The sequence below is a fragment of the Penaeus japonicus genome, unplaced genomic scaffold (assembly GCF_977035675.1).
Source record: "Penaeus japonicus unplaced genomic scaffold, GWHDUDI00000001_assembly GWHDUDI00000021, whole genome shotgun sequence".
In the NCBI taxonomy this organism is placed as follows: Eukaryota; Metazoa; Arthropoda; class Malacostraca; order Decapoda; family Penaeidae; genus Penaeus; species Penaeus japonicus.
The window spans coordinates 25,444,677-25,457,176 of NW_028234423.1; the positions used below are offsets into that span (position 1 = coordinate 25,444,677).

At 39.9% G+C, this 12,500-nt stretch overlaps 3 protein-coding genes and 1 long non-coding RNA gene across 5 annotated transcripts in view; all 4 read right to left on the reverse strand.

The window, feature by feature from the left end:
- LOC122247377 (uncharacterized) overlaps window positions 1–5,762 on the reverse strand; it is a 6,172-nt gene extending 410 nt beyond the window's left edge. Inside the window, exon 1 of one of the 2 annotated variants that reach the window (XM_086548556.1) lies at window positions 5,715–5,762. In XM_086548556.1, the coding sequence (XP_086404682.1) occupies window positions 5,715–5,729 (15 nt within the window). In that variant the 5' untranslated portion in view covers window positions 5,730–5,762. Of the gene's footprint in view, window positions 1–84; window positions 130–5,714 lie in introns of those variants that run through there. The other variant, XM_043006615.2, reaches the window with a different exon arrangement.
- A 1,070-nt stretch (window positions 5,763–6,832) lies between these two features.
- On the reverse strand, window positions 6,833–7,348 carry LOC122247357 (uncharacterized). The gene is made up of 3 exons (XR_015192048.1): window positions 7,278–7,348; window positions 6,959–7,175; window positions 6,833–6,840 (listed from the first exon to the last, which is right to left on the reverse strand). It is a non-coding gene; the product is annotated as an uncharacterized LOC122247357 (long non-coding RNA).
- A 1,237-nt stretch (window positions 7,349–8,585) lies between these two features.
- LOC122247376 (uncharacterized) lies at window positions 8,586–9,808 on the reverse strand. Its single transcript, XM_086549112.1, has 3 exons — window positions 9,766–9,808; window positions 9,336–9,672; window positions 8,586–8,629 (listed from the first exon to the last, which is right to left on the reverse strand). The coding sequence occupies exons 1-3, from the start codon at window positions 9,778–9,780 to the stop codon at window positions 8,586–8,588; spliced, it is 396 nt and encodes a 131-aa protein (XP_086405238.1). The 5' UTR covers window positions 9,781–9,808.
- Window positions 9,809–11,984: 2,176 nt separating this feature from the next.
- LOC122247375 (uncharacterized) lies at window positions 11,985–12,493 on the reverse strand. The gene is made up of 2 exons (XM_086549114.1): window positions 12,445–12,493; window positions 11,985–12,329 (listed from the first exon to the last, which is right to left on the reverse strand). Exons 1-2 carry the CDS (start codon window positions 12,457–12,459, stop codon window positions 11,985–11,987), a joined length of 360 nt encoding a protein of 119 aa, XP_086405240.1. The 5' UTR covers window positions 12,460–12,493.
- Window positions 12,494–12,500: the final 7 nt, after the last annotated feature.

Consider the following 12,500-nt stretch of genomic DNA (forward strand, 5'->3'; position numbering starts at 1 on the left):
GAGAAAAGAAAAGTGAGAACATACTACCTGCCATAATTCAGAGTCGAAGTCATTTAAGCAAAGTGTTACAAACCAAACACTCACAGCCTTAAGCGCCATCTTGAGACTCGGGTGTGATACCAAAGGAGGTAAGATTGCTAATGTGAGGACCTCGAGTTCGGCTTCCCTTTATATGGCTGAGAGACAATGGCGGTCTTCGTGTCGCCTTGCTAGAGACTCGAAGCTCCCGCTGAAGGACTTTAATTGCAATAGGGGAAAGGCCAGAAGATAAAGATTCGCTCCTGGATCTTAACATTTACTTGATATTACTTGATGTATTATTATATCATAAAAAGTGGATGTAGTCGAATATGAAGATCGAGGAGAAGGATCGTATATATTTTGGCTTCTGGAGATTGTAATAAGGTTTATTTTACGTCTTTTTGTTGGCATATTACTGACTAATTTCTGACCTTACTACAACCAGATGAGAACGTATTAATGAGTTTTATATTTTATATTCATTTTATATATGCATCCACTTCCAGGAACACGGGAAGAGGGTCAGGGTCATAGATGTGAGAACATGTAACAGACAGGTCATACTTTAAAAACGAGGTTACGTTTTCCATTTACAAATGTTAGTGTGTGGGGATATGTATTAGATTAGCTTCTTGGTTAATCATAAAACACGTGAATGTGAGCTTGTGTGTTTATGAATACATGCGTATGTTTATGTGTGCATACGCCTATGTGTGTGTCTGTGTTAGTATGTGTATCTATGTGTCTGTATGTGTGTGTCTGTGACGCTTCAGCACACAAACATATGCCTATCCCTCATTTGAGTCTATTCTCCTGATACCACAAGCAATAGAACCGTAAAGAGGCTAAACAGTTGCACACTTGTAAACGTTGCAGGAAATCGCTTAAAAAAAAAAAAAAAAAAAAAAAAAAAAAAAAAAAAAAAAAAGCGGCTGCCATCGGTGTGAAAGGAAAAACGAAAAACGCAACGTAAACACATCCTGGCCGGAAGATTACGTCATCATACACAATGCCCGACTCTAATGTCTATTTTTCAGTGGATATGGAAAGAGAGTGTACTTATCTTGAGAAATTGAACTTCAAACAGCTGGTCACGGAAGAGTGTGAATTTCTTGCGTTTAAGGGTATGAATTTCCTACAATATAAGGTATGACTTTTGTGCATCTGAAGGTATGAATTTCGCGGTCGTAACGTTAAGAATTCATGGTCGTAATGTTATGGATTTCGTGCATTTAAGGGCACGAATTTCGTGTATATAAGGGTATGAAATTCGTGGACGTAACATTATAAATTTCATGCAGTGTATATATGTATATATATATATATATATATATATATATATATATATATATATATATATATATATATATATATGTATGTATGTATTTACACACACACACAAATATATGTATGTACATATATATATATATATATATATATATATATATATATATATATATATATATATAGATATATATATATATATATATATATAAGTCCGACCTTCATGTCAGTGAGTGTATGAACTTCGAGGTTGTAAGATACTGAATTTTGTATAAATTTTGTACATATAAGTATATATTTCGTATATCTAAGCGTCTTTAATTCGTGTTCATGTAAGAGCATATTCATCAGCATGTAAGCAGGATGCTAAACGACACTAGCAATAGTTCCAGTTACGGCTGCAGAGGAGTAAGAAAAAATGAAGATTTGGGAGAATAACGAAACAGGAAAATTAAACTGAATGAGAATGTTGGAAGAAAACTACAGCGAAAATTAAAGAATTTATGAAAAAGAACTGGAAAGTAAAAGGGTTAGTTCCCTTTTCAAGATTAAAAAAGTACGAAAGGGTGAAGTACCCATCATTTTTGGATATTAAAGTCTTACTATGTATTCCCATAACTATCTATCCTTTAATATATGTTGAGATCAGACATAATTTTGCTGAGATTAATTTATTTATGTATTCTTTCATGTACATGTACACATATATATATAATCATGTATAAATGAGTAATCACCAACACTTTATATCTTCTATAATTTTAAGAATAGAGCGGGATTTACACAAGCGAAACAGAATATCTAACTTGGATATATCAGTTTACGAAACAATGGGGAACGCGTGAAATGATGTCTTTATTGTTCCAAAGATCTCTATCAGAATATCAGCATCACCAACCTGTCGGAAAGAGAAAAGAACACATCCTCAAGACCTCATTCACCAGTCGTAGTTATTGCCAATAGATCCTTTCCATACATACATACCGTACCCACCATGTCCGCCGTGCCCACCGTGACCATACCCACCATGGCCTCCGTGGCCATGTCCACCAAGGCCGTAACCTCCATACCCATGTCCTCCGTGTCCCCCCGTGGCCATATCCAGGTTCAGCAAGTGGTCCTGCCGCAACAAGTACAGCTATAATAGCAGCGATAAATACCTGGAGAGATGTGAAAAAATATATAGATATAGAGCGTTATAGTTATTAATTTTGCAGAAAAATCGTCAGGCCTCTGAAGTATTTATAAGCCCCCCCACCCCCCTCCCCCCTAAAATTCTAATATATCAATCAACAAAGTTTTACATAAGGAGAGAGACAATCAAATAGGTTTATTTTAAATGCATGATAAAAGTGTGTTTTGGCCGTTTAAAAACCCTGAGGAAGCAAATCAAGAACCTCCCCCCCCCACCCCCCGTCAAGAAAAGGCTCTCTTATCCATTAATGTCCAGTAATGTCTGTATTTGAGTGAAAAAGATAAAGAGTAACCAAGAGAGAACTCGCAGCCTTGAGTGGCATCCCGAAACCTGTTGTGATACCATAGAAGGGAAGAAAAGCACTGAGGATTCCGAGTTGAGTTTCCTATTGTGTGGCAGCGAGACAATGGCGGTCTTCGTGTTACCATGCAAGTGGCTCGAATCTCTTGATGAAGGACCTCAATTATGCAATGGAAAGGTCGGAGAGACTGAGGTTTTGTTTGTGATTTTGTTATTTTACTGCTTTATTTATTGTATATGTATATATATATTGTAATGGACTTTCGTTAAGTATTGTTTATTCTCTACTTTCTCTATTTCTTTTAGGAAGTGGAGATAACTGGATATGGAGGCATTGCATAAACACAGAGGTCAGAATTTCTATACAAGGTCACATTTTATTCTGATGATTGTTTACGTTCTTCTCTCATTCTTTAATTAAAGTTGTGTTATTCTGGCTTTTGTTAGTCATCTGATCCCATTTTGCATTGATATCGTCTTTGACACACAATAAACATACAATTAAATGATATAATCCACCAAAATGCAAACAGATCACATGACACATACGTCCCAATGTCATAACGTTTTGAATGAACCAGCTGAACCATAGCACCTTCGTTAACAACACCTGACACAAATGTACATACCTCAAGGGACGTGGAAATGGAGGTAATGGATACCTATATTGCGATGACGGACATTCTTGAATGGATTTCGTGATTGTGGAAATATATATATCGGTATGTGGATAAGCTTAGAGTAGATTTTCTTGTATACATTCCGATATTCTTTGAATACATTCCGATATTCTTTTAATACATTCCGATATTACCGGATTACTTTATATCATACATTATATCAAAGAAGATCGCGTGACGATGAGATAATCATTATCTTGACTGAAAGGGAGAAGGAAGCAGGAAGACATGAGAGATATAAACTGACTGGGGCTCATGAGGGGCTCAGGAGTGAGTGGGTGGTGAGCTTCCCTATGAACTCCCTCCTATTAGATTCGGTAAGTCACTGAAGAACAGTTATATTTCTTTAATTTCATGAGGCTATCATCTCACACTCGCACATCAAGAATAAAGTGATGAAGGAATGCCATTTATCTAGGTAGACTTATTGAAACGCCAGCCAGGTCAAACATGAATGAGATTGTTTATTTGCAACAAGACAAATAGACTAACTAACGAGACGTGGAGAGATTTGTGTTGATAATGACATTCGACATAAGCATAGCTTCTTTCAGCCTTCCAGTCAGCTTATGTTGCTTGTTTTTTTGAAGAAGGCAATGATGGAGGTTTGTTTCTTCCCGAGCTGCAGGTTTTTCGCCAGTTCTTCTCAGCCTACCTCCTGTAAACCCTGTTCTTGAGACAAAAAAAATTGATAGCACAATTATCAACATGCATATGACCCCTTTTTCGAAGATCTTGCATAAAAACACACAAAAAAAAAGAACAGAAGAAAGAGATGCTTGCTAGAAATCTACACAGCAAGAAAATTTTCGCTGTTTATATCTACGTATAGATTATTCATACCCTTCATTGAATTGGCAGGGCACTGTAATGGATGAAGATGCGTATACAGTGGCAGGCGACACCATCTAGTAACGAAGAGAATGGTGCATGTAGGGGGACTACGGCCCAAAACAAGTACAGTGTTTCGTGATGATCGCTTCAGTAAGTTAAATGATGATTTTAGTGATGTAAAATAGTCATAAGTAACTAGGTATGCTGGTTACTAGAAGTTTCTTTTATTTCTCTTGCGTCGATAATCATGAAACTCCTATTAGGCTTATTTTTTATAGTTTCAATATTGACAGAATCAGAGAAAGTAAATAAAATCCTTTAGTTTTTTGTTGATTTTTTTCTAAGAAACATATATATTGTGACTGTCAAAGATATAGAAAGAGAAAGAAGAAAGGAAGGAGAGAGGGAGGGAGGGAGAGAGGGTGAGTGAAGGAAATGGAGTGGGGGAGAACACAGGCTATGCGCTTTCCAGAATATAATTAAATATAATGAATAAAATCATTAGCTATGCATGTGAGCTCAAATCATCACTACAGAAAAAAAAAACTAATCAAAAGGCAAATCATAGACAATTTACTGAATCTATATATCTATTTAACTATGAATTCCAAAAGAACTAAAATTCAGAGATTTCCCTTAGTCCATGTTACAGTGTCACTGAATTTTCGTTATCTAAGGACTTATTTACCAGGATTAGATTTTTTCTATCAATTTGTTGAGAATTTTGTTAAAATCGCTCTCCTAACAACGAAGATTGATACGCAATATGTATGTATATTTTTTTCTTTCTTTCTTTTTTCTAACGAACCTTCAAGATTTGGGTTACAGTTGTTGTTGTTTTTTTAATGACACTGAGCTTTTTTTTATGGAATTGCTTAAGAAACAACGAGATATGAGATACAATTATATCTTTATTGATCCAAATGAGACAAAATCCGTCGGTAGAACACATCACCAGCCTGTAGGAAAAAAGAGATGTATAGTTAGAATCTCGTAACACAATTTGTTATACTGATTTCTGTATACATGTCAAAGGTTTTATTCCACATCAAAATACCTATTATTCACATACCATATCCACCGTGCCCGCCATGGCCATAGCCTCCATGTCCGCCGTGTCCTCCATGCCCATATCCACCATGTCCGCCATGGCCATATCCTCCGTGTCCACCGTGGCCATGACCCCCGTGCCCACCATGGCCATATCCTCCGTGTCTACCGTGGCCATATCCAGGCTCAGCAAGTGGCCCTGCTGCAACGCATGTTACGAGAAGACCTACAACAGCAGCGATAATTACCTGTAAAGATAACGACAAAATTATATTTTAATTAGCTTAACTGCCACTGAAATCGAGTGAAAATATCTTAAGAAAGCAGAGACAGGAAAAGAGAGCACTCACAGCCTTAAGCGCCATCTTGAGACTCGGGTGTGATACCAAAGAAGGTAAGATTGCCAGTGTGAGAATCTCGAGTTAGGCTTCTTTTTATATGGCAGCGAAACAATGGCGGCCTGAAGCTCTCGCTGAAGGACTCCAAACATGGTAGTAACTGAACCTCCTCTTGTTTATGTTACTTCTAGAAGTGTATACGAGTACCACAGAAAGACTTTCTAATTTCTCATCTCTTTCATTCTTTATTTCTCTCTTTCTCTCACTCACTCTTGTTCTCTCTCTGCCTCTCTCTCTTTCTTCTTCTCTCCCATCTATCTCTTTCCCCTCTCTTTTTCTCTTTCTCCTCTCTCTATCTCTATCTGTCTCTATGTCCATTTCTTTCTCTCTCTGCCTCCCTCTCGCTCTCTGTCTCCCTCTCTCTCTTTCTCTCTGCTTCTCTCTCTGCCTCTCTCTCTCTTTCTCTCTCTTTCTGCTTTTCTCTCTGCCTCTCTCTCTCTTTCTCTCTCTCTGCTTCTCTCTCTGCCTCTCTCTCTCTGTCGTTCTTTCTCTCTTCCTCTCTCTCTCATTCTCTCCTCTCTTTCTCTGTTTCTCTCTCTTTCCTCTTTCTCTTCCTTTCTCCCAATAAATTAAATCATTAGCTACGTGTGAGTTCAAATCATCACTACACAAAAAATGGTTCATAGAAAGATGATATTGCTTTTACTGAATTTGCAAACTCTGAAATACATAGAACTAAAACTCAGAACCTCCCCTCAGTCCCCTATCTAATAGATGTCCAAGTATGAATATACTGAAGATTCATGTTACAGTTTTACTGAATTTTCGTTATTTAAAGACTGTTGGATATCAGAGAATTGCAAAAACTAAAACTCTGAGTTTCACCTCTAAGTATAGATATATTGGAAACTCATGCTACAGTGTTATTGAATTTTCCTTATTCAAGGACTGTTGAATATCAGAGTATTGGTTCAAGAATAGCTTATTTATCAGGATTCGATTTCTTCAGTTTACTCATGTTGGGAATTTTGTTTTGGTTACAGTAGCATGGAATTGCTTAAGAAACGAGATATGAAATAGAATTATATCTTTATTTATCCAAATGAGACAAAATCCGTCGGTAGAACACATCACCAGCCTGTAGGAAAAAAAGGAATGCATATTCAGATTCTCATAACACTATCTGTGATGTTATGTTGATTTCTATATATGCCAAAAAGTTTAATTCCACATTAAAATACCTGTTATTCACATACCATATCCACCGTGCCCGCCATGGCCATATCCACCATGTCCACCGTGTCCTCCATGTCCATATCCACCATGCCCTCCGTGTCCACCATGGCCATATCCACCATGTCCGCCGTGGCCATGGCCATACCCTCCGTGTCCACCGTGGCCATATCCAGGCTCAGCAAGTGGCCCTGCTGCAACGCTTGCTACTAGAAGAGCTACAATAGTAGCGATAATTACCTGTAAAAATAACGACAAAAATATATTTTCATTAGCTTAACTGCCACTGAATTCGAGTGAAAAACATTTAAGAAAACAGAGACAGGAAAAGAGAGCACTCACAGCCTTAAGCGCCATCTTGAGACTCGGGTGTGATACCAAAGGAGGTAAGATTGCCAGTGTGAGGACCCCGAGTTCGGCTTCCCTTTATATGGCTGAGAGACAATGGCGGTCTTCGTGTCGCCTTGCCGGAGACACTCGAAGCTCCCGCTGAAGGACTCTAAATTTCCTAATTTCTCATGTCTCTATCTCTCTCTTTCTTTTTCTCTTTCTCTCACTCACTCTTTCTCTCTGCCTCTCTCTCTTTCTTTTTCTCTCTGTCACTCACTCTTTCTTTCTGCTTCTCTCTCTTTTTTTCTTTCTTTCTCTTTTGTCTCTTTCTTTCTCCTCTCTATTTATCTGCCTCTATCTCTCTTCCTCTGCCTCACTTTCTCTCTCTGCCTCTCTCTCTCTCTCTTTCTCTCTCTGCCTTTCACTCTATCCCTTTCTCTCTTTCTCTCTTTCCTCTTTTCCCTCTCTCTGCTTCTCTCTCTACTTCTCTTTCTCTCTGCCTCTCTCTCTGCCTCTCTCTCTTTCTCTCTCTCTTTCCTCTCTCTCCTCTTTCTCTGTGTGTCTCTCTTTGCTTCTCCCTCTGCCTCTTTATCTCTTTCTCTTTCCTTTCTTTCACTCTCTCTTTCTCTCTTCCTCCATTTCTCATTCTCCTCTATCTCTCCTCTCTCTATATCTCTCTCTCTCTCTCTCTGCCTCTCTCTCTACCTTCTTTCTTTTTTCTCACTCTTTCTCTCTATCCCTCCCCCTCCTCTCTCTCTACCCCATCCCCTCCCCTCCCCTCTCTCTCTGCCCCCCCACCCCACCCCCACCCCCACCATCTCGCTGCTTTTTTTTTTCTCTCTCTCCTCTCTCTCATTCTTTCTCTGCCCCCCCCCCCCCCATCTCACCTCTCTCTCTCTCTTTCTGCCTCTATATCTTTTTCTCTCTCTCTGCCTCTCTCTATCTATCTATATCCGCCTCTCTTTATCTCTCTATTTGTCTTTTTTTTTCTCCCTCCCCCCCCCCACCACCTCTCTCTCACTCTCTTTGTCTCTCTATCTCTTTCTCTCTCTGTTTCTTTCTCTGTCTCTCTCTGCCTCTCTTTCTCTTTCTATCTCTCTCACACACACTAACACAAACATACACAAAAACACTTTCCTATTCAGAAGTGACATATACTAAATGATAGATGTAATATGCATATATACTGTATGAGATATACTTATGTTCAAGCACATTCAGTCACAACTTATGTATCGATATATGTAGTCGTAGTTCTTTTTATATACCTATATTCCATCTGTTAACTTGTATGTCTATCTATACATATATGAATATATATTAATCCTCTGCCAACAGAGACCTAAAAGTGTCGGTGTGAGAGTCTAAGCGCCATCCAGAATATGATTAAATCCAATAAATTAAATCATTAGCTATGTGTGTGAGTTCCAATCATTTCTACACAAAAAATGGATCATTTACTGAATTTGCAAACTCTGAAATGCAAAGAACTAAAACTTAGAACCTCCTCTTACATCCCCTATCTAATAGATGTCCAAGTATGAATATACTGAAGATTCATGTTACAATTTTACTGAATTTTCGTTATTTAAGGACTGTTGGATATCAAAGTATTGCAAAAACTAAGCTTCACCTCTAAATATAGATATATTGTAAACTCATGCTAGTGTATTGAATTTTCGTTATTCAATGACCGCTGAATATCAGAGTATTGGTTCAAGAATAACTTATTTACAAGAATTCGATTTCTGTCAGTTTACTCATGTTGGGAATTTACAATGAACATCGATACGCAATATACATTTTTTCTAAAGAACCTGCAAAATTTTGGTTATAGTTCCTGTTGCTTTTTAATGGCATTTTCCAGGGAATTGCTTAAGAAACGAGATATAAAATAGTTATATTTTTATTGATCCAAATGAGATACAATACGTCGGTAGAACACATCACCAGCCTGTAGGAAAAAAATGGGATGCATATTTAGAATCTCGTACCACAATATGTTGTTATACTGATTTCTGTATATGTCAAAAGTTTTATTCCACATTAAAATATCTGTTATTCACATACCATAGCCACCGTGCCAGCCATGGCCATATCCTCCATGTCCGCCATGGCCATATCCTCCATGTCCGCCATGGCCATAGCCTCCATGTCCGCCATGGCCATAGCCTCCATGTCCGCCATGGCCATAGCCTCCATGTCCGCCGTGGCCATATCCTCCATGTCCACCGTGTCCTCCATGTCCATATCCACCATGTCTTCCGTGTCCACCATGGCCATATCCACCATGTCCGCCGTGGCCATGGCCATACCCTCCGTGTCCACCGTGGCCATATCCAGGCTCAGCAAGAGGCCCTGCTGCAACATATGCCACTAGAAGAGCCACAACAGCAGCGATAAATACCTGTAAAGATGACAAAAATATATTTAGGTGAGCTTAACTACCATTGTATTCGAGTGAAAATCCTTTAAGAGAGAGGGAGAACAGAGCACTCACAGCCTTAAGCGCCATCTTGAGACTCGGGTGTGATACTAAAGGAGGTAAGATTGCTAATGTGAGGACCTCGAGTTCGGCTTCCCTTTATATGGCAGCGAGATAATGGCGGTCTAAGTGTCACCTTGCAAGAGACACTCGAAGCTCTCGCTGAAGGACTCCAAATTTACTGGTAAACAAGTAGCTCTTTCTCTCTCTGCCTCTCTCTCTCTTTCTCTCTCTGCCTCTCTCTCTTTTTCTTTCTCTCATTCTCTTTCTCTCCCTTTCTCTCTTTCTTTCTATCTCTCCCTCTTTCTCTCTTTCTGCCTCTCTGCCCCTCTTTGCCTCTTTCTCTCTCTATTTCTCTCTGCCGCTCTCTCTTTCTTCCTCTCTCTTTCCTCTTTCTTCTCTCTGTTAACCACCAGTGCCATCAGTTGTAAGCCACCAGCTGGCACTAGTTATAACCAGCTTGCTGGCCACAGTTGTAAGCCACCACTGAGAGCAGTTGTTATAACCACTCGATGCCCTGGTTGTGATCCGGTGGATAAGACGTTCACGTGCCATGGTCTTTATTGTGGACTGTTAATACACCAGACTCTGGCCAAGGCCAGGGGCCGAAGGCCGGAGGTCAGAGCTGTTCGCTGTTGTCTGTCTGACCTCTCAGTCTCTCTCTGCCTGTCCTGTGATCCTTACATGTCCTTAAGTACCAATCTTCAGTCACTTTCTACGCCTCGGGCCTTCCGTTAACAAACACAGCTGCCTAGAGAAACTAGTGTTCCGAGGCGGAAACGAACACTGGAGACAGGAAGCGTCAGGTCAAAACAGATTGCCATCGATATTGCAATGAATTAAGTAGACATACATGATCAATGTCTTGGGGTCACATAATATCAGTACCAGTGCCTTACACTCTCTCTCTCAGCCTCTCTCTTCCTATCTCTCATTCTCACTCCCCCCCTCTCTTCCACTCTCTCTGTCTCTCTCTATTTCTCTCTTCCTATTTGTCTCTCTGTGCTCCTCGCTTTCTCTATCTTTGCCTCTCACTGCTCTCTCTGCCTCTCTCTTCCTTTCTCTTTCTCCCTCTGTTCCCCCCCCCCCCCTCTCTCTCTCACCCTCTCTGCCTCACTCTTTCTTTCTTTCTCTCTGCCTCTCTTTCTCTATACATATCTCTTTCTCTATATATATCTCTTTCTCTATATATATTTTTTCACTCTTCTCTCCCTATCTCTCTCATTCTCTGCCTCTCACTGCCTCTCTATCTATCTTTCTTTCTCTCACTCTCTATCTGCCCCCCACCCCCCACCCCTCCACTCTCTCTTTCCAGTCTCCACTATCTCATCTCCTCTCTCTCTCTCTACCTCTCTCTGCTTCTCTCTTTGCCTCTCTCTCTTTCTCTGTCTTCCTTTTTATCATTCTTTCTCTCCCCCCCCCCCCTCTCGCTCTCTCTGTCTTTCTCTCTCTCTCTCTCCTTTCTCTCTCTCTGCCTCTCTCTATCTATATATCTCTGCTTCTCTCCTTTTCTCATTCCCCCTCCTTCTTCCCGCTATCTCTTTCTCTCTGCTTCTCTCTTTTTTCTTTCTCTTTATCTCTCTCTCTCTCTCTCTCTCTCTCTTTCTCTCTCTCTCTCTCTCTCTCTCTCTCTCTCTCTCTCTCTCTCTCTCTCTCTCTCTCTCTCTCTCTCTCTCTCTCTCTCTCTCTCTCTCTGCCTCTCTTTCTTTTTCTCTCTGTCACTCACCTTCTCTCTCTTTCACACACATTCACATACACTAACACAAACATACACAAACACACACACCTATACAGAAGTGGCATATAACTAATGAGAGATAAATGCAATATGCATATATACTGTGTGATATATACTTATGTTCCAGCACATTTAGTCACAACTTATTTACTGATATATATGTAGTCCTTTTTATATACCTATGTTCCATTTGTGTGTATATATTTTTTTTTCTTTCTTTCTTTCTTCTTCTTTTTAAGAACTTTCAAGATTAGGGTTACAGTTGTTTTTGTAATGGCACTGAGCATCTTTTTTTTATGGAATTGCTTAAGAAACAACGAGATATTAAATAGAATCATATCTTTATTGATCCAAATGAGACAAAATACGTCGGTAGAACACATCACCAGCCTGAAGGAAGAAAAAGGATACATAGTTAGAATCTCGTAACACTATTTGTTATACTGATTTCTGTATACATGTCAAAAGTTTTATTCTACATCAAAATACCTGTTATTCACATACCATATCCACCATGCCCGCCATGGCCATAGCCTCCATGTCCGCCATGGCCATAGCCTCCATGTCCGCCATGGCCATAGCCTCCATGTCCGCCATGGCCATAGCCTCCATGTCCGCCATGGCCATAGCCTCCATGTCCGCCATGGCCATAGCCTCCATGTCCACCGTGTCCTCCATGGCCATGTCCGCCATGGCCATATCCTCCATGTCCACCGTGTCCTCCATGGCCATGTCCGCCATGGCCATATCCTCCGTGTCCACCGTGGCCATAGCCAGGCTCAGCAAGTGGCCCTGCTGCAACGCATGCTACGAGAAGCGCTACAACAGCAGAGATTATTACCTGTAAAAGTAACAAAAAAATATATTTAGATATTTTCTTCTTTAGATTAACTTAATTGCCACTGAATTCGAATGAAAAACATCCAAGAAAACAGACAGGAAAAGAGAGCACTCACAGCCTTTAGCGCCATCTTGAGACTTAGGGTGTGAAGCCAAAGGAGGTAAGATTGCT

Coding starts and splice junctions, on each gene's coding strand:
- LOC122247376 (XM_086549112.1), bottom strand. Junction 8,630..9,335: donor TGGCTGGCACGGTGGCTATG/GTATGTGAATAA, acceptor GATGGCGCTTAG/ACTCTCACACCGACACTTTT.